This window comes from Salarias fasciatus, chromosome 3 (genome assembly GCF_902148845.1).
Source record: "Salarias fasciatus chromosome 3, fSalaFa1.1, whole genome shotgun sequence".
In the NCBI taxonomy this organism is placed as follows: domain Eukaryota; kingdom Metazoa; phylum Chordata; class Actinopteri; order Blenniiformes; family Blenniidae; genus Salarias; species Salarias fasciatus.
In genome coordinates this window covers 4,262,631-4,280,782 of record NC_043747.1, presented here as the reverse complement: position 1 = coordinate 4,280,782, position 18,152 = coordinate 4,262,631, and the positions used below count along the sequence as shown (strand labels likewise).

Genomic DNA, 18,152 nt, shown 5'->3' with positions numbered 1-18,152 from the left:
TCTGAAAGCCAAAGAAATGCTTGAAACCAAGTGAAACACACTTTAACAACCGTTTTATTTATATTTACTCGATTAAAATCAGGCTACTTGAGTGTGTCTTTCTAAGATTTTTTTTAAATTTGCATGCTGGTTTTGAATGCGGAACGTAAACCTAGCACCTGTTTTCTTCCCTAAGAAAGTGCTTTTAAATTTAGTATTTTAGGATTTTTAAAGATTTTTACCAAAGTTAGACATAAAAGTTGCAATACGTTCAATTCAGCTGAGTGTGAGGACACGAAATAGTCAATAACCTCCCACAAAACAGGCCGGACCCTTACATTTCTAGATGCTCCGGAGCTTTTTTTTTTAATTATTTTCAGCAGTTTGTTAACGGAGCGCCGGCCCGTGTGTGTCTGGCAGGGAGGGCTGCTGCTGAAACAACAGGCTGAGCGTGACAAAGGGAAGCATGCTCGCCTTTGTGTTTCCCTGAGTGTCTCACTCCTGCTGGCTCTGCTCCTTTGTTGCAAAATACAAAAGAAGAGAGAGGCTGGGGTGCAGGGAGGCAGCCTGGCCAGCAGAGGGGGCTGTGTGGAGGCAGAGCGTCTCATCCGAAGGAAGAGGAAAGATCAAAGGAACATACTGAACAAATGAGCAAATAGAACATAAACAATAAAAAAAAAAAAACCTGAGCGTTTATATCATCATACTAAAAAGTAAACAAGGGAATCATGACAATGTGTTTTCTGATATTAAAAAACAGAGCTTATTTGACCTTCTTTATGCATTTAGGTGGCAAATAGAGATCATTTTTGGGCCCTGATGGGGAAGATTTTGTACATAAAAATTTGTAATAATGATATTATTCACCAAAAGTCCTTTACTTATTTATTTATTTATTTTTTTATCTTTCAGGAAAACATCAGCCTGTATGAGGAAAGATGACAAAAATCCTGATGGACTCAAATATTCTGGAAATGCAATATCTGTTTGATTTTTCTAATATTATCATATTTCTGGTCCTCAAAGCTAAACCAGTGGATGTAGAGCAAATAAACAAACAGAATTTTTTCTTAATGTATGATGAAAATAACAAATGCTTGTCCATTTGTAATTCAGATGATGAGTTTTTGAATCTGCTGATGAAAACCCTTCAGAGTCACACTGGCGGATTCTGCAGAGAGTGAATTTCAGAGGAACAGTGCTAAAGGTGAAGCAGGGATTGAACAGCTGACCCGCTCAGCTGTCGGTGGAGCAGCAGATGAAAAGGTTGAGGGGGCACGGTGCGCCGGGCGCCGGGCTAGCAGGAGCACGGCGGCTGACGCCTCCCCCGGGAAGAGTTGGGCTGCCCGAAGCCACAGGCCTCGGCTGGCTTGGTTTTCCAGAGCGGAAGGCTGGAGAGATGAAGGAAAGGAGCTCAAGACAGGATGCTTTACCAAAGCACCTGACTGAGGATGAGGATGAGGATGAGCTCAAACTCTCCCGGATCACATGCTCCTCTCCATTAACACAAATCCACTACCTCTATGACCAAAACAGACACTTCTACTCACTTTACTACAAATATATTCCCCAAAACAGGCTTTGTTTTCAAGATTAAGAGCTTTGGATAAAGAGACAAAGACCTGTCTCCACCTCCTGGTCAGCTCCGCTCAGCTGTAATCAAATTACAGTTTCATATGAAAGACCATTTCCAAGAAGTGTGCTGGTTAATTCCGTTAGATGGAATTATGTGGGCGGTGAATAACATCGCTGAGGTGAGACGGTGGTGGGATCGAACACACGTCCTTCAATTAGTTCAGGAAAATAATAATTAAAACACTGAATAAGAAATAAAAAGTCCCATTTGCTGCAGCTGGGCCTGTCGTGTCATATCTGGAAGTTGAAACATGATTATTTTAAGATTTTCTGCTTTTATCACTGTTATGTCCACAGACAAGGTTGAGTTGCGTCAGTCATAAATGACTCCCGGGTTCTTCCAGGGACTCGCTCAGAGTCAGACAGGTGGTCCCGCACCAGCTGCCGTCCATGTGACCCCACTCATGATGCTGAAAGGTGTTTGGGGTGAAACGCTCCAGCAGATTGCTGCATGCAAAGTGTAGTAGAGGCTTGAGAAGCCGAGTGGGGCATTCTCTGCAGGGTGATCGCTCCCCTGGGCGGGGGCCGCTCCTTCATTACGCTCTCTAGGATTGAGAGAATCACTGCTGCCCCTTTTTCCATGTACTGTATATTGTACTTTAATATTGATCCTTCTGTGATAGATTCACCAAGTTCCACCCATGTCCATAAAATTGAGCTACTATCAGTGACACAGCGAGTTCTATCCTGTATCAAATCTGTCACTTATGTCTTTTTCAACAGATGAATGTTGTGTCAAGGTGGAATTACATGTGCATGAGGTAGCAAAAGCAAATACATAAACTGAATATATATCAACTATAATCTTCTCAATTGTTTTGATGAGATGAAGTGACGAAAGGGAATACAAAAATATTCAATTTAAACTAAATATTTTAACATATCAGATTACGAGGATAAAAGCACAATTAAATAGCATAATGAAATAAATTAAATTAAATTAAATTAAATTAAATTAAATTAAATTAAATTCAATATATGATGTGACAAGTAAAACAATTCAGGATTAAATGTTAAGAAGTAGAAGTAAGAAGTTGTTGCAGCTCATGTCTAGCGTTAGTAACGCGGTGATCTTCACACTTTCTACTTGTAAGAAATAGATAAAACTGTACAGCCAGCGTAACCCTATCAAGTCACCGCCTATTTTTAAACATCAGTAACCTCTACGCAACACGATTGGTCAACGCTATTGATACGAGTTCTAATGTCTCACGCTGATTGGTCGGTATATTTCCGACAGGCTGTCGATCAAAGTGACGGGCCAATCAGAGTCCGGATTTGGGCCGTGGCCCCGCCCAGCCGCTGGGTGACGCAGAGGGTCATGTGTTGTTTGTGCCGTGGCCTGAAGAGATGTGTACAGGAGGAGAAGGGAGCGAATGCTAACGCTGCTAGCCGGAGCCTCCCGATTATAGAAACACGGCTGAACGTGGTCATGGTGCGCACGGTCGGCTTTATCTCGTGAAGAAAGCCCGGCCTGGAGTATCCGCGCCGCCGCCGGAGGGACAGAGACGCTCGTTTCTTTTGACGGAGTAACAAAGCCGGTAGGTGAGGACTGCAGAGCCGAGCCGTGCGAGTCAACGTTAGCTGGCCTAGCCGGACTCGGGAGCTCGTCTCCCAAAACAAGAATGGGGTCTGGGTCCGCCGGATTAGCCCGCTAGTCCAGTGACCTCTGACTGTTTTCTCCATGGCGAACTTCGCGAATTACCAGGAGGGCAAGGCGGCGATGCTGATGGTGGAGACTAAAGCTGCGGCCGCTAACGGAGACGGCTCAGCCGGGGAACCCCCTTCCCCGTTAATTAATATCGGCGGCGGCGGAGGAGGTGGAGGAGGAGGCGGAGGCGGCTCTCGTTTCCAGCATTTACCGCCCTCCAACCACCTCCACCATCCGCATCACCCGCAGCAGCAGCAGCAGCTTTCCGGGGAGAGCATCGCTGAGTCCCCGGGCAGGAAAGCCTCGTCCTCGTCGTCCGGTACGGGACTCTCGGTGGAGGACGCAGCCGCTAGCGGCAGCAGCAGCACCGGCGGCACCGGCAGCGGCGGCGGCGGCCATGTGTACGCGGCCGTCAGCGTCGCCAATCCCTCGGACGCTGTGGATGATATTCGCAAGTGCGGTTACCTGAGGAAGCAGAAACACGGACACAAGCGGTTCTTCGTGCTGCGGGCCGCCAGCCAGCTGGGGCCGAGCCGCCTGGAGTACTATGACAGCGAGAAGAAGTTCCGGAGCAGCCTGCGCTCCGCTGCTGCCGCCGCGGCGGCCACGGCACCGGCGGGCGGAGGGGCCGTGGCCCCCTCTCCACCCAAACGGGTCATTTACCTCTACCAGTGCTTCACCGTCAACAAGAGAGCCGACTCCAAAAACAAGCACCTCATCGCGCTGTACACCAAGGACGAGTACTTCGCCATCGTGGCGGAGAACGAGCAGGAGCAGGAGGACTGGTACGTGGCGGTCAGCGAGCTGATGAGCGAGGGCAAGAAAGGTCACGTGGACTCCGACGACCTGGACGACGGCTACGGTACGGTCACCCCCGGTACTGTCTTCAAGGAGGTGTGGCAGGTGAACGTGAAGCCCAAAGGCCTGGGTCAGAGCAAGAACCTGACGGGCGTGTACCGGCTCTGCCTCTCCACCAAGACCATCCACCTGGTGAAGCTGAACTCCGAGACGCCCTGCGTCAACCTCCAGCTGATGAACATCCGGCGCTGCGGACACTCGGAGAGCTTCTTCTTCATCGAGGTGGGCCGCTCCTCCTCCATCGGGCCGGGGGAGATCTGGATGCAGGTGGACGACTCGGTGGTAGCCCAGAACATGCACGAGACCATCCTGGAAACCATGAAGGCCCTGAAAGCGTTTGCCGAGTTCAGGCCGAGGAGCAAGAGCCAGTCCTCGGGCTCGAACCCCATGTCGTTCATCACGACGCGGCGGCACCTGGGGAACCTGCCGCCGAGCCAGACCGGGCTGCAGCGGCGGTCGAGGACGGAGTCGGTGGTGGGCACGCCGCCCTCCAGCAAGAGCTCCGGGGCCAGCGGCTACCCGCTTCCGCACCTCCAGCGAGGGGGAGGGGACGATGAACCGCCCCTTCCGCTCCACCACCGGGAGCCTGGTCCACCTCAACTCCACCCGCCCGCACCACGGCCGGCAGGACAGCGGCGGCGCCGGCGGGAGCGGCGTGGCGACGGGGAACGCCGGCACGAACACGGGCGGCGGGCGCTACGTCAGAGCCGTCCCGGGGACGTCCTCCACCTACCACGCCCGCTCCGCCTCGCTGCCGGTGTCGCACTTCCCCTCCACCACCAGCCCCGTCAGCGTGTCCTCCAGCAGCGGCCACGGCTCCGTGTCCGACACCCTCACCCGCCCGTCAAGTGCCTCCATCTGCGGCTCCCCGTCCGACGGCGGCTTCAACTCCTCGGACGAGTACGGCTCCAGCCCCGGAGACTTCCGCTACTTCAGGGTGCGCAGCAACACGCCCGACTCGCTGGGCAACACGCCGCCCATCAGAGAGGAGCACTGCCTGAACGACTACATGGCCATGGGCTGGAGCCGGGAGGTGTTCGGCGCCGGCTCCGGCAACAACAGCGGCGGCGACACGCCGCGGGACGAGAGCGCGCTCGCCGCCGAGGACGAGCGCTTCTCCTCCTCGTCGTCGCTGCGGAGGAGAACTCACTCCTTCTCCAGGCCGTCCGGCGGGGCGACCGGCAGCTGCGGGGTGACGGTGTACCAGAAGATGACCCAGACCAACTTCTCCCTGGACGAGGGCTCGGACGTGGCGCTGCCGTTCGGCGGCGGGCTGTTCCGCGGCGGGCCGTCCTCCTCCTCCTCCTCCCTCCGGTCGGACTACAGCTCCTGCTCCGAGCACAGCCAGCAGAGCCGTCCCTCCACGCTGTCCCGGACGGAGGCCGGCGCCGAGCGGCCCCCCCTTGCCACGTCCTCCTCCTCCTCCTCCTCCGCCGCCGCCAAGGAGGACAGCGGCTACATGCCCATGATGTGCGGCGTGGCCGCGTCGCCGCGGGACACCCCCCCCCGATTACATGCCTATGCAACCCAGCTCTTACCCCCACCACGTGTCTCATTCCCCCCAGTTCCACAGTCCGGCTCTGGCCGCCCGGTCGGCTCACCACCACCCCCCGCAGCTCCAGGCGCAGTCCTCCACAGACGCTCATGGCTACATGATGATGCTCCCCGGCGGCGGCGGCGGCTCCCCCTCCCCGGTGCAGGCCCTCGCCCGTCCCTCACATAGCGGAGAGACCTGAGAACGGGGAGTACATGGACATGTCTTACAGCAGCAGCAGCGGCGGGCGCAAGCTCTCAAACGAAGGGAACCATGGGTACTACATGCCCGGCACGCCGGAGGGCACCCCGAAATCCTACAGCCCGTACTTCTCCCTCCCCCGCTCCTACAAGGCCCCCACCAGGGAGAGGGACGACAAGGAGTTCGGGGAGTACGTCCCCATGAGTTCCCCCGCCAAACCCGTCTACTCGTCAGTCGCCACGGCTTCACTGTCGACACCTGAGAAGAGGGGTGGGGGGGGAAGCAGCGCCTCCACCCCGTCACACCCGCCGCCGCCTTACGGAGCCCACCACACCACCGCCGCCATGGCCGACCGGCGGGTCGTGAGGCCCAACCGCCTCCCCCTGGGCCGGCGGAGCTTTCACGGCCCGCTGCGGGTCGGCGAACCCGCCGCGGCGCCGGCGGACGCCTCGGCTCCGGCCCCCCCCACCAGCGTGTCGTGCGAGGGCCCCTCCAGCCCCGGGGAGTACATCAACATCGAGTTTGGCGATCACTACCCCCTCCAACAGCAGCCGCCCGCCTACCCCGCCTCCGCCCCGGACGAAGCGCCCCCCCTGGGCCCCGGCGACGGCTGCCACTCGCCCCCCCAGGCCCAGATCCATCAAGACTACATGAGCGTTGAGGTGGGGGCGGACCAGCAGGACGGCGCTCAGTGTCGGGGTAAAAGCCAGTCCCCCCGGCCCAGCCTGGTGGCCCCCTGGAACCCCCCCAGCTACATACGACCCCTGGCCAGCAACCCTGGGGTGCTGGCCCCCCCCGGAGTCCAGGCCGGGGGTCACTGGAGGTCGATCGGGGACGACTACACGGACATGACGTTCAACCTCAGCAGAGGCGAGAGGACACAGACCAGCCCCACGGCCATGCTGCAGCACCTCTGCGTGCTGGAGGGGCCCTACGGCCACGCCCCCTCCGCCGCCGCCTCCATGTCCCCGCCCCTCCCCTCCCCGGGCGCCGGCAGGGCGCCCGCCCACCTGCCCGAGCCCAAAGTGGTGCGAGCCGACCCCCAAGGCAGGAGGAGACACAGCTCGGAGACCTTCTCGTCCACGTCCTCCTCCAACTCCACCCCCTCCGGCGGGGGCGGGGGCCCGCCCTCGTCGGCCACCCACCCCACGCTGTCCAACCCCGCGGCGCCGGGCGGGTCGTACCTGACGGAGGGTCAGGCTTCCAGGTGGGCCAGTTCGGCATCTTTTGACAGTGTGTGGATGTCGGTGGAGGGGGGCGGGGGACGCCCCGGCCAGAACCGCGGAGCCGGGCCCGGCCTCCAGAACCTCAGGACCCTCCCCCTCCTCCTCAGGGGCCGCCGCCGCCGCCGGCAGGATGTGCAGGAACATGTCTGTCGGCTACCAGAACGGCCTCAACTACATTGCCTTGGAGCTGAGAGAAGACGGGAGTAGCACGGGCGCCGCGCCCGGCGGCGGCGGCGGGAGCGTGGCGCCCGGCGGGACGGTGCCTCTTCCAGAGAACGGAGCCTACGCCAGTATAGACTTCACCAAATCAGACGGCGTCACCACGACCAAGGGTGAGTCCCTGCACCTCGTCTGTGTGTGTGTGTGTGTGTGTGTGTGTGGGGGGGGGTGTTCAGGTGGACGGCGGTTCAGACTGTCGTCTTTCCTGGCGTTCCTGTTGAAGCCATGCTTTGCTCGTGTTGTGCACGAGCACGAGCTGCTGTGTGTGAGCAGGAGGGAGAGTCGGCGTTAAAGACATCCTTTCCTCACTGAAATCCAAAATAACCCCGAGCGCCGTGCGCTATTTTTAGCTTTCTTGAATGCATTTGGAATCGGGCGTCTGATCTCGACGAGGCCGCCTTGAGCTTCGAGGCTGAAGCGGCGCCGCTGCCAGACGTTTCCTCTAAAAATACAGTTCATGTGGAGGTCTGAGCGCGGCGTGCGGCGTGCTGGCAGGCCGGGAGACGGGTCGCCCGCCCAGTGAACCGGGGGTCACCCAGGTCGAGTGTGGACCGAATGCTCCAAAAGCCCCGACTTCCCATCTTTGTGTGTGCGCGTGTGCGTGCACGTGCTGCTGTTTTCTTTGTGTGCAGAGCGAAGCGATGTCGTGGGAGTTTGAGTCAAGGCGAGGCGTTCGCTGTCATCCCGTCACTGGAGACACTCTCCAGCATCTTCTTGAGAATCCAAATCTGTCTGTTCTGAACCCGAACCGACCCAGCAGGAGCTCGGTCCTCCTCGGCTTCCTTCACGTTGAGTTCAGCTACGGTTTCTGTTGAGAGAGAACCGGGAAATCTACTGCAGTGAGAAGCCAGCAGATTATATTCTGGAAGTTTAGTTGCTGGGATTTACTGAAAGGTAAAACAAAAACATGCGTTTCTCAATATTTCCACAAGGATCAGGGCTCTGATCAGAGAGTGGAACAGTAAATGTGATTACTTTCAAATACTGGGGGGGGGGGGGGGGGGGGGGGGGGGACCGACCCTCAAACAACTAACTTATGATAGTAAAAGTACTAATTCCTCTTCTTCATTCTAAAAACAAATCATCTAAAGTGATTATTTGTTAAATGAATACTGATATTATATATGTCCCATAAATTAAAGAAAATAAATGTGTTTTATATGTCAGAAGGAATATAGATAGTATGTTTTCTTTTTAATTTACCCTTAAGTCTATTTTTATTTGTCTGGCTTGTCGTGCGACTCATATCGTATATTAAGATAAATTGGTACAAACCACCATTAAGTCATTGTAAGTTAAATTCTGCTGAAAGATGAAACTTGACAGAAGAATTTAAACCACAATTAAAGAAATATATGCAGCAGAAAGAGTGGATAGCCTCTCAGTATATTTCATATTTAATATTTTCCCTCAGTAAAGTGACAAACGGCCACACAGGAACTTTGTTTAAACCACCAGCTGCACAAAATAAACTTGAAGGCTCCACAGAAGTGGTGAAGAGAAGACCGTCCTGTCCTCAGAGACGCTCAGCAAGAGGAGGAAGTTCCACCTGCTAATGTTTAATCTCACTCTGCCAGGTCGCTTCAGGCTACAGCTGTGTCAAACGTACGGTCTGTGGACCGAACCCGGGACTCCAGAGCGTCCAGTCCGGCCCGTGAGCCGACTGCAGACCGCTGAGTCACAGCTGCAGCTTGAAGGAGACGTTTCCCTGTGTGCTGCGCCAGGGTGTCGTCTGGCTCACTGTGAAGATTCCACCTTTTCCTTCATGACTGTTCAGTTGCAGTAAAACATCTGGGTTTTATTGTGGTCATCTCACTGCTCTGACCCCCTCCAGTTTCTCTCTGAACCAGAATCACTTTGGCAGCTGATTAAACTCCACAAACATGGAGTTTCTCAATGCATGACGCTTTATTTCAGCATCGGTCTGCAGAATTCAGATGTTTATGTTGCGCAGCTGCTGGGTCGTGGAAGTGCTGGCGTTGCAGTTTGTTCACAACTCTGACCTGGAATTGTATTTGTGGTGAAACTTAGAGGAAAAAAGCATTTAAGTTACCGGACACATCACCATTTAGAGAACAATTATTGAGATATGAAATTATATGTTTTTGTTTAGGGTTACACTGATTAAAACAGTCGCAGTGAAACATCTGAACTGCTGGATTGAGACGTTACATCGTCTGTCCTTGAGTTGCTGTCCTGTCCGGGGATTACGTTTCTCTGTCACAGTCAGCTGGGCTGGGAGCGAAGGAGGTGGAGGAATAAAGTCCTGAGTCACTCTCGTGGTTGTTGATCGCTCAGGTAGTTACTGATTAATTGATCTTCTGTCCGCTTTGCCATCCGCAACTCAGCAGCGGTCTCATGCTCCTTGAATCCAGATGTGCTCCGCCTCCCACTTGGCCGTGTTTTTCCTCCGCTGTGCAGGAAGTACAGTAGATGCAAACATCTGTCTTCACTCTGAGGTTTTACACAGAGATGAAGGTTTTTAGAGCGAGACAGTAACTGAGCAGGTGTCTTTAAAGTAGCACCGGTCTGAGACGGTCAGTGAGGTCCGCGGTCGGCATCAGAGTGTGTGTACGTGTGTACGTGTGTGTGTGTGTGTGCGCGCGCTGAGTCATGACAGGCGGGCCTTTGATGTGGCGCGTCGAGCGCGGCGGTGGCGTGTCAAGGCGCACGGCGGCGCCGGGAGGAAGCGCGGCGTCAGCGCTCAGGAATGCACTTCCTCCCAGCTGCTGGCGTTGAACCCACGAAGACACACCTGGATCCTTGACCCAGAGGAGGGGGGGCGGGGCTGGGGGGGGGGGGGGGGGCAGCTTTCACCCAGCTGCTCAGCAGTGTGTGTGAACTTTGTGGAACCGGGAGCTCTGGGTGTTTTCAGTCCAGACGAGGGGTGGAGATGGTTCCTGAACGTGGTCACCGGGTGATCCAGGTCTCCAGATCCACACCTGGACGTCTGGATCCGGCCCTCCACGACGGCTGCTGAGCAGTTGTTTGTCTCATGCTCCCGTCTGGAGCTTCAGCTTGTTTATAAAGTTGAAATAGTTGTAAATAACACAGCTGCTGCGTGTTTTCACGTTCTGTGCACAGACATGGCGGTTTCTCACAGTTCCGATGGTCTGGGAATTAAAAAAAACTAAAAACAAAACATTGTTTTAACTTAGTAATCAGGACAAAATCAACATGTTGGGATATGGAAGACGGAGATATGGAAACCTCCAACTCTCAATCCTACAGACAGGCCAATGTGGTTCTTTCAGGGCCGATACTGATTATCAGCAGTCAAGGAGGTCAATAACCAATATTTACAGCTGATATTCATTTGCAGTAAAAGTGAAACTATTGGTGTCATTGTTTTGAATAGTGCAAATCCTCTTAGGCTTCTGTAGCTACTTCCTGTTTGTGTATTGTAGAATAATGACGGTTTTCAGAGTTTTTCATTGTTGTTCTTTTTCTTCTGAGTGAGGGGAATATCTGCCTGATGCTAATGAAATAATAAGCGTTTGTGTTTTGTATTTAGTCAGTGAAATGTTGCTCAGTTCAATTTGTTCCAGCAAGTTCCATGACTGTCATGCTAACTGTTAGCATGTCAATGGGTTTTCCAGTACAAGTTAGCATTAAGCTAGCGGGACTTTATTCCTCGTCTTCCAGCATGGCGGAGGGGAGATGGAGGCGCCATGCTGGACCGCTGAGGGTCACGGCTCCAGCTGTACAAACGTCGGCAGGCTCTATTCCAGCCACGTGATTGGTTCAAGGCAGAGCGACCCTCATCATTATTGGCTGTTGGAGTTGTCTGTCCAAGCGTGGACGTCAGACTGTTTAATGTCTGTGGAGGAGAAGTTACTGTGAGATCTTTATGGCTGTATTGCCGAGCCCTGATCCACAGCAGCAACTTCTTCCCCCGCTGCCGCCGCCGCCATACTCGTTTGGCGTCCTAAAGTCATGAGGTATTATGTAAACTATTCACTGAGCAGCTCGTCAAACATTAAAGCGCATACAGTCAGAAATGACACATTAACCTGAAGGGAGCAGCGGGCTGGAGGCGCCGAGACGCCGTTTCTATATTCCGTACGTCTGTAGAGCCAGACGGCGGACGGAGGTAGAGCCACGTCAGGATTGATCATCTTTCTACTTTTTAGTGAACGCATACTCGTGTTCCTGAGGTTTCTGAGCACTGCAGCCATGCTTTCTGGTCATTATTCTGCTGCCCCCCTCCCACCACCACCACGTCTCGTTTGTCAGGTGTCCAAAGGTTGTAGTTAAAGCGTAGCCAGCGCTCTGGGAACCTGCCCTTTTCGCAGCTCGACCGAGGCGGCTTTGGGGGGGGATGGGGCAGGGTTACCGGACAGGGGAGTAAGATGTGCGGGCGGACGGTACGAGGCCTGCCCTTCTATATTTACAGGTCTATTTCCAGACCGACATGAATTTATGGGCCGCACTGAGGCACGCTCGTAACGGGACCCCCCCCCACTCACACACACACACACACACACCCCTCACCACCACCAGCAGCAGGGTGGTGCGTGCAGCCCCCCCCCCCCCACCTCAAATAGCCTGATCTGTTCGGCCACAGATGTTAGGATGATTAACATCCAGCATGCACACAGAGCACTTTAGCTTTTTTGTTGCTAGTACGACTGGCAGCTCCTTTTAGCAAGGCGTCCTGCAGCAGCCAGGAGGTAGAGCTGAACGCTGACGTTGACCCCTGACCCCGGGCGTGTTGGCCCTGGACCGTCGGGTGGAGCTGCTCTCTGGGGGACGTGGTTTGGGCTCCTGCCGTCCAGAGTTCATATAATCCACGCCGTTTCTCCATCCTCAATCTGCAAACCTAAACATAGCAGGTCTTCTTCTGTAGTGTCGACCTGCATTACAGGGGATCATCGCCCCCTGCTGTTCGGAGTGTGAATTGACCGACAGGATTTTTCTTCATAACAGTTTTTGACCTGCGACCTGCGATGGGTCCACGGCCCACCAGTTGATAAACGCTGATCTAGACCAGAAGACCAAACATTTAGACACTCTGTGTTTTTTGTTTTTTCCTCCGTCTTCTTTCTTTTCGCGACTTTCTGCCTCCGTCAGACTCACATCGGTGATAAAGCTGCAGTTTAACCAGCAGCTCTCCTCCACTTCCTGGAATGTGACATTTGATAACTCTATCAGCCAAAGTCCGAGTGTGTGCGTGTGTGTGTGTGTGTGTGTGTAAACGTGCGCTCTGCGTGCATCAGGTGTCTCCACACATGCACTCCCCCGATTGTGGCTTCTGGTGACCTTTTGACCGCCACAAATTCAAAAAAAAGGGACAAATCTCAAACAGTCAAAATTCACAAAAATAGATATGTGATTGTGATTTGGTGTTGATTATAGCTGAATGAAGTCTTCCCTCAACTCGAACCCCCCCTCCAGGAGTGAGGAGGAGTGCGTGGATGTGTGGCGGATGCTTCTCGGGTGCTGATTCTGACACTTGGCGAGCGAACGGAGCCATTTTGAGCGCCTGATCAGATTCCCGCGGCGCTCGTCCCGCTCCTGGATCCGTCCGCCGACGCAGCTGTCGCACCATTCCCTGTCGGGACGGCGTGTCACCCTGGCCGTGCGCTCCCACGATGCCTTTCACCTGCGGCCGCTACGTCCCCGCCGGCTCGGACCAGCTCAGCGCAGGTGTTGGGTCGGTCCGCCCGGAGACGGCGTGTGTTTGACCGGGGTCATCCGGGGTCGTTCAGACTCGTGTCTGAACGGGGCTGTTTTGATCAAAGTTCACGCTCCAACTGCAAACCCAGAGACCTCACACTCCCCCTCCTCCACACACACACACACACACACACACACACACACACACACACACACACACACACTCTCTCTCTCTCTCTCACCCAGTCAGATTGCTGTAGTGTCAGTATAATGACTGAGGAAGTTTGCTCCTAATCACATTGTGCAGTTATGGCTAAATGAAGGCCTGTGAGCCTCCCAGAAGCTTCTCTCTGCACACACACATACACACACAACACACACACACATTTCTTCGGCTCAGCCGTCCGTTCAGCCGCCGCAGGTTCCAGCAGCTCAGCGGGAAAGGCTTCCCAACGCCGCCAAGTGCCTCCAAACACAACGGACGAATGGGCGCCAAGACGGCTGGAGTCCAGGGAGGCTAGGCTAGCTGGAGTTAGCATGCTAACCGGCGAGCCCCGGTGGGCCTGTCCGGTCCTGTTCAGCTCGTAACTAGTGTTTAGTCACAGAAGAGCGATGCCAGGTTGGATGGTAACCACAGCAGAGCCGGGGTCTGGTAGTCAGGCAGAACCTCCAAATAATCGCTTTCTGTCTCTTTTTTAATGGTTTAGTCTGAACTCATACCTTATTCTAGATTTTTACGCCACAATTTTTGACACACAAACTGAGTTTTAAATGGTTGGTCTACCAGGGAATAAGTTGTTCTTTCTTTTAGGAATAATTTGAAGAGTTTTAAACTCAAGATCCATGAGTTTTTAAGTTTTTGATTGTGAGAAGAGTGGATTTGTATGTTCCTGAAAGACAGCACCGTGCACAATTCTTATGGCTGTTGTTTGCAATGAAACGAGTCTTTTCAGTGAACTAGCATAAATATTTCCCTACACCTCCGGGCAGGAAGTTAGATCTGCTAGGATCAGTGAATTATACAGGATCTAGAGGGACTTCTGGTCTAGTAAGGACTGAGCTTCGTCCAGGACTGAGAGGATTCTGGATATTTTGTTCTGGATTAGCTTCATTTGAGCTTTCCAGCAAGTTTTGTTGTCGAAATTTCACCGTATCAGAAACTTTACAGATTTCATTGACGTCCAGAATAAACAATGTGGGTCCCAACACTGAGCCCTGGGGGACGCCTCACAGTAACAGTCTCCATCTTCTCAAAGTGTTTCCTGTCCTCCAGAAAGCTTCTTACCCCGTTCAGAACAACTCCTCTGACTCCGTCCTTCTCCAGCTTATTGATTGGATATTTTCTGGGGAATTTTGTGGAATTGTGGGAGAAGAGAAGCAGGTGTGTCATTTGCGAATCGGTTTGACTTCGGCTGTTGTTTGGGAATCGTCCTGTTTTGAACTGATGAGTTAAAAATGGAGTTTAATCACTTGGAAATCCCCAAAATGACTTTTTTAACTACCAACATGTCAATATCATCATATCGTGTGTGTGTGTGTGTGTGTGTGTGTGTGTGTCCCTCACACACAGCATTCCAGCAGCGCCCCCCGTCACAGCCTGTGTATTGTGGCACGCCGCTCGGCCATTGTGGCGCGGGACAAAGCCTCGCTCTGTGGAATCACCCAGCTGGACGGCGGCCGTCGCCACGCGGGGTCATCCGGGGTCGCCGGGCCACCATAGCAGGGCGCGATGCCACCGCGTGTGTGTGTGTGTGTGTGCTGGCAGCGAGCACGCTCCAAAGTCCAGCGGCCCACGCTCACTTATTTACCAGACAAACATTTCCCTCCGCTCCGGGGAGCAGTGAGCGGCGGCGCAGCTCCACCCGCCGCCGCCGCGTGACTCAAACTGACCGGTTCTGAGAAAATAAGAGCCTCTGGACCAGATCGATGCTGGAATCGTTACCAGAGACAGGAAGCTGTCCCCATCCGTCCAGCACTGACGGCACTGTGGCTCCAGAGGGAACGCAGAATCAAAAAATAAAAACAAAAACACCGAATTTAACATTTTATTTTGAAAATCTGCATTTAAATGTGTTTGTGTACAGTTTATTTAAATTTTTAATTGCTCACTGATCGTCTCCTCCTTTCCAGACTGAGCGCCGGAGGACCTCCTCCTCTTCCTCCTCCTCCTCTTCATCTCTCTGCTCGTGGCTCTCGACTCCACCTGTGACCTTCGGCCCGCTCCCGCCCCGCACCGGTGACCTCTGACCTCGGCTGCTCCTTCCTGGACAACAAACAACAACACGACAAGAAGAATGCTTGCAGTCTAATTCTTTTTTTTTTCTTTTTTTTTTAAGTGTTTTTCATGTTTTATTTTTTTTTTGTGTTTTATACTCATATCTCATCCAGTTGTTTTCGGTACTTTTAAAAAAAAAAGAAATAATAACCCCGCCCCCCCCCCCCCCCCATCGTGCTGCTGCCCCCTCCTCGGTCTCCACAGCAGCTCCAGACGCTTCTGCTGCTCGTCTGAAGAGAACAGAACCGACAAAGGGAAGATTTAACCCAAGGCATTATGGTACAGAAACTTTCCCCTTTCTTTTGTTTTAAGCCCCCCGTGTGTGATTTCAGCCCCCTCCCTCCTCGGTACGAGCCGGGCTCAGCCTCACGGTTCAGTGTTATTTATTTGCTCAGACGGTCCGGTACATTTCACTGCTCCTCCTCTGACTGACGGTACTGCGGGGGGGAGCAGGGTACTGCAGGTGACTTACTTTAGCGTTTTGGGTAAATAAAAAAAAAACGAGCTTTCTTGCGAAGAGTTTGATGAGAACGCTGAGGCTGGTTAGTTTTGACCCAATAAAGACTGAAAACAGGAATCTGACGTGGTTTTATCAAGTCGTCCCACTTTATAATGTGAACTGAAAGCTGAAACCGGTCGGCCTTTACAATCAGATTCTCTTCTCTACTCAAGTGGCTCATGCAGCTTCTAATCACAAAATAATTCCATTTTCTAAAATTTAAATACCCCAAAAACTGTATGTGACAAATGTATTGAATGTTATATTAATGGAAGCTCGACCTTCGATGTGTGCCAAAACATGCCGAGATTTCTAAACATTACATCTCTTTAATGCTCCCAGGAGGTTGAGACTGAAGCATGAAATGCTTCGGAGTTAACAGATCCTGGATGAATAACAGTGATGAGTAACAGGAGATCTTCCTCATACCTGAGGGAACGGATCTGAGTTCAGGTGATCGATAGAAGCTGAGGAGACGGATTCCTTCAGGCTCGTGACAATCAGGCGACGATGTGCAAAACAAGCTGCACTGAAGTGCAGAAGTCCTTCAAGACAGGAAAAAAAAAAAAAAATGTTTAAATGATTCTCGGCAGAAATCGACGAGGAGCCGATAATATTCATCCCTTCTGATAAACTCTGCTTTAATCGGACTGAAGGAGGAAAAGGGAAACAAACGTCTGGCCTCGCTTTCAGAATAAAACCCTTAGTTCAGTGTTTCGTTTTACCTCATATGTACGATCCAGACCACACACACACACACACACACACACACACACACACACACACACAGAGGCCGATATGTACGTCATGAGAGACGCATGTCTCGGTCATGCGGCGTCTCTTGTTCTCATGCACACACACACACACACACACACAGGGTAACCCCTGCCTGCCCTCTGCCTCCGCCGGGGGCTCCTGATGACGTCCGGGATGTCACACACACACACACTCTCTCTGGAGGCCCCGACGGCAGCAGGTCCCCGTGACGTGCACAGGTTTCCAGTAACCTGAGCCACACACACACACACACACACACACACACACACTGCTGCGTCCATTACACCCGTGTCTTGTGTTTCTGGACGCGGCGGCGCTCACAGCTGGTGGAACCCGCAGTGTTCTCTTTGGAATGGGTCAAAGGTCACGAGCGGCCTGTCTTTACATAACTGTCCAGGAAGTGACCGCTTCAGAGTATTGATGGAAACCACTGGTCCCACCGCGCTGTGAGGGATGATCGGCTTTAGTTTTAAAGCTGAGGATGATGTTTTCCCCCCCCAGACCTTCATCGCTTCAGCATCGTGTTGCTTTTCTGAAGCTGCGGTAGAGGAACTGTAGACGGCGGGGGATTTCTTCTTCTTCTTCTTCTTCTTCTTTTAAATCGCCCCCATTAATTTATTTAAAGCTTTTCTTGAAATCATGTTTTCCCCCTTTTCAACTCATTTTGACTTGATTTTTACACAGAATCTGTGTTTATGTGGCAACAGTTCAACCTCAAACCAGTCCTCACACACACACACACACACACACACTCGCTCCAGAGGGTACTGCATCATTATGCAAGCTTTTATTTCCCCCCACCACCTTCTTTTCCTTAAGTCTTTTCTGATTTATTTTGTATTCTAGTTTACAGAGAAGAGAAAGAAACAAAAGAACCATCTTGGTTTGGTGGCTACTGGAGAGACTCGGCGGCGAGGGTAGTTTTTTTTAAGAGTACATAGGCATTTTTGCAGTTATTTGTATAAAGAAATGGGTTCCAACCTGCCTAATGTTTATTTTTTTGTAACTATATTACAGTTTATTCGCTGCTGTGTAGTAATACGGTTGGGAAAAATGCTGCAGAGGATGTTTTAGCTGCGCTGCTAACGGGCGTGTTTTTATTTTTGTTTGTTCTCCTCAGAGGTATCGGGGTGGGGCAAAAGTTAAAAAAAAAAAAAAAAAGAAGAAGCAAATTCTACCCTGCTTTCCCATCTCCCCCCCATCCACCCACCCACCCAGTTGAATGCTGTTGTTCATTAGCTTTATAGGAAAGAGTTAAAAAAGAAATACTGTGGAGGTGTGTATCCTTCGTATGTGCATTATTTTTCAGCGACATACATCCTATATATGATTAAAAAAAGATAAAACTGTGTTGGAAAAATGGAAATTCTCCTTGTGTAAATAAGGAAAAAAAACTCAAGTTGTCGCTTTTTCATGTTATGATTGACGCCTTGGCAGGTGCCCCCCTCTCTCTTTTTTTTTTGTTTTCTTTCCTTTCCCTCCTTGTCTGTTGTTTTCTCGCGGAGGGGGGGTCGCAGGGGCGCTCTGAGGCGATTTGAGCATCGGCATAGTGTTTATATTTATCAAAACTTTTTTGCTTTCGATAGAGCTATTGCAATAAAAATGTGTTCATGTAAGGAGCGTGGTCCGAGCCGTCTGTGTGTCCTGTTTCATTAAAACACACCTTTTATGATCAACTG

The 18,152-nt window shown here is 52.3% G+C and overlaps 1 protein-coding gene across 1 annotated transcript; it reads left to right on the top strand.

The window, feature by feature from the left end:
- Positions 1-2,965: 2,965 nt before the first annotated feature.
- On the top strand, positions 2,966-17,910 carry irs4b (insulin receptor substrate 4b). Its single transcript, XM_030087750.1, is given in 6 exon segments — positions 2,966-4,642; positions 4,644-5,624; positions 5,626-5,826; positions 5,828-7,119; positions 7,121-7,416; positions 15,053-17,910. Coding segments are annotated over 6 exon segments (4,119 nt in total). The 5' UTR covers positions 2,966-3,298; the 3' UTR covers positions 15,058-17,910.
- The last annotated feature ends 242 nt before the right edge of the window (positions 17,911-18,152 follow it).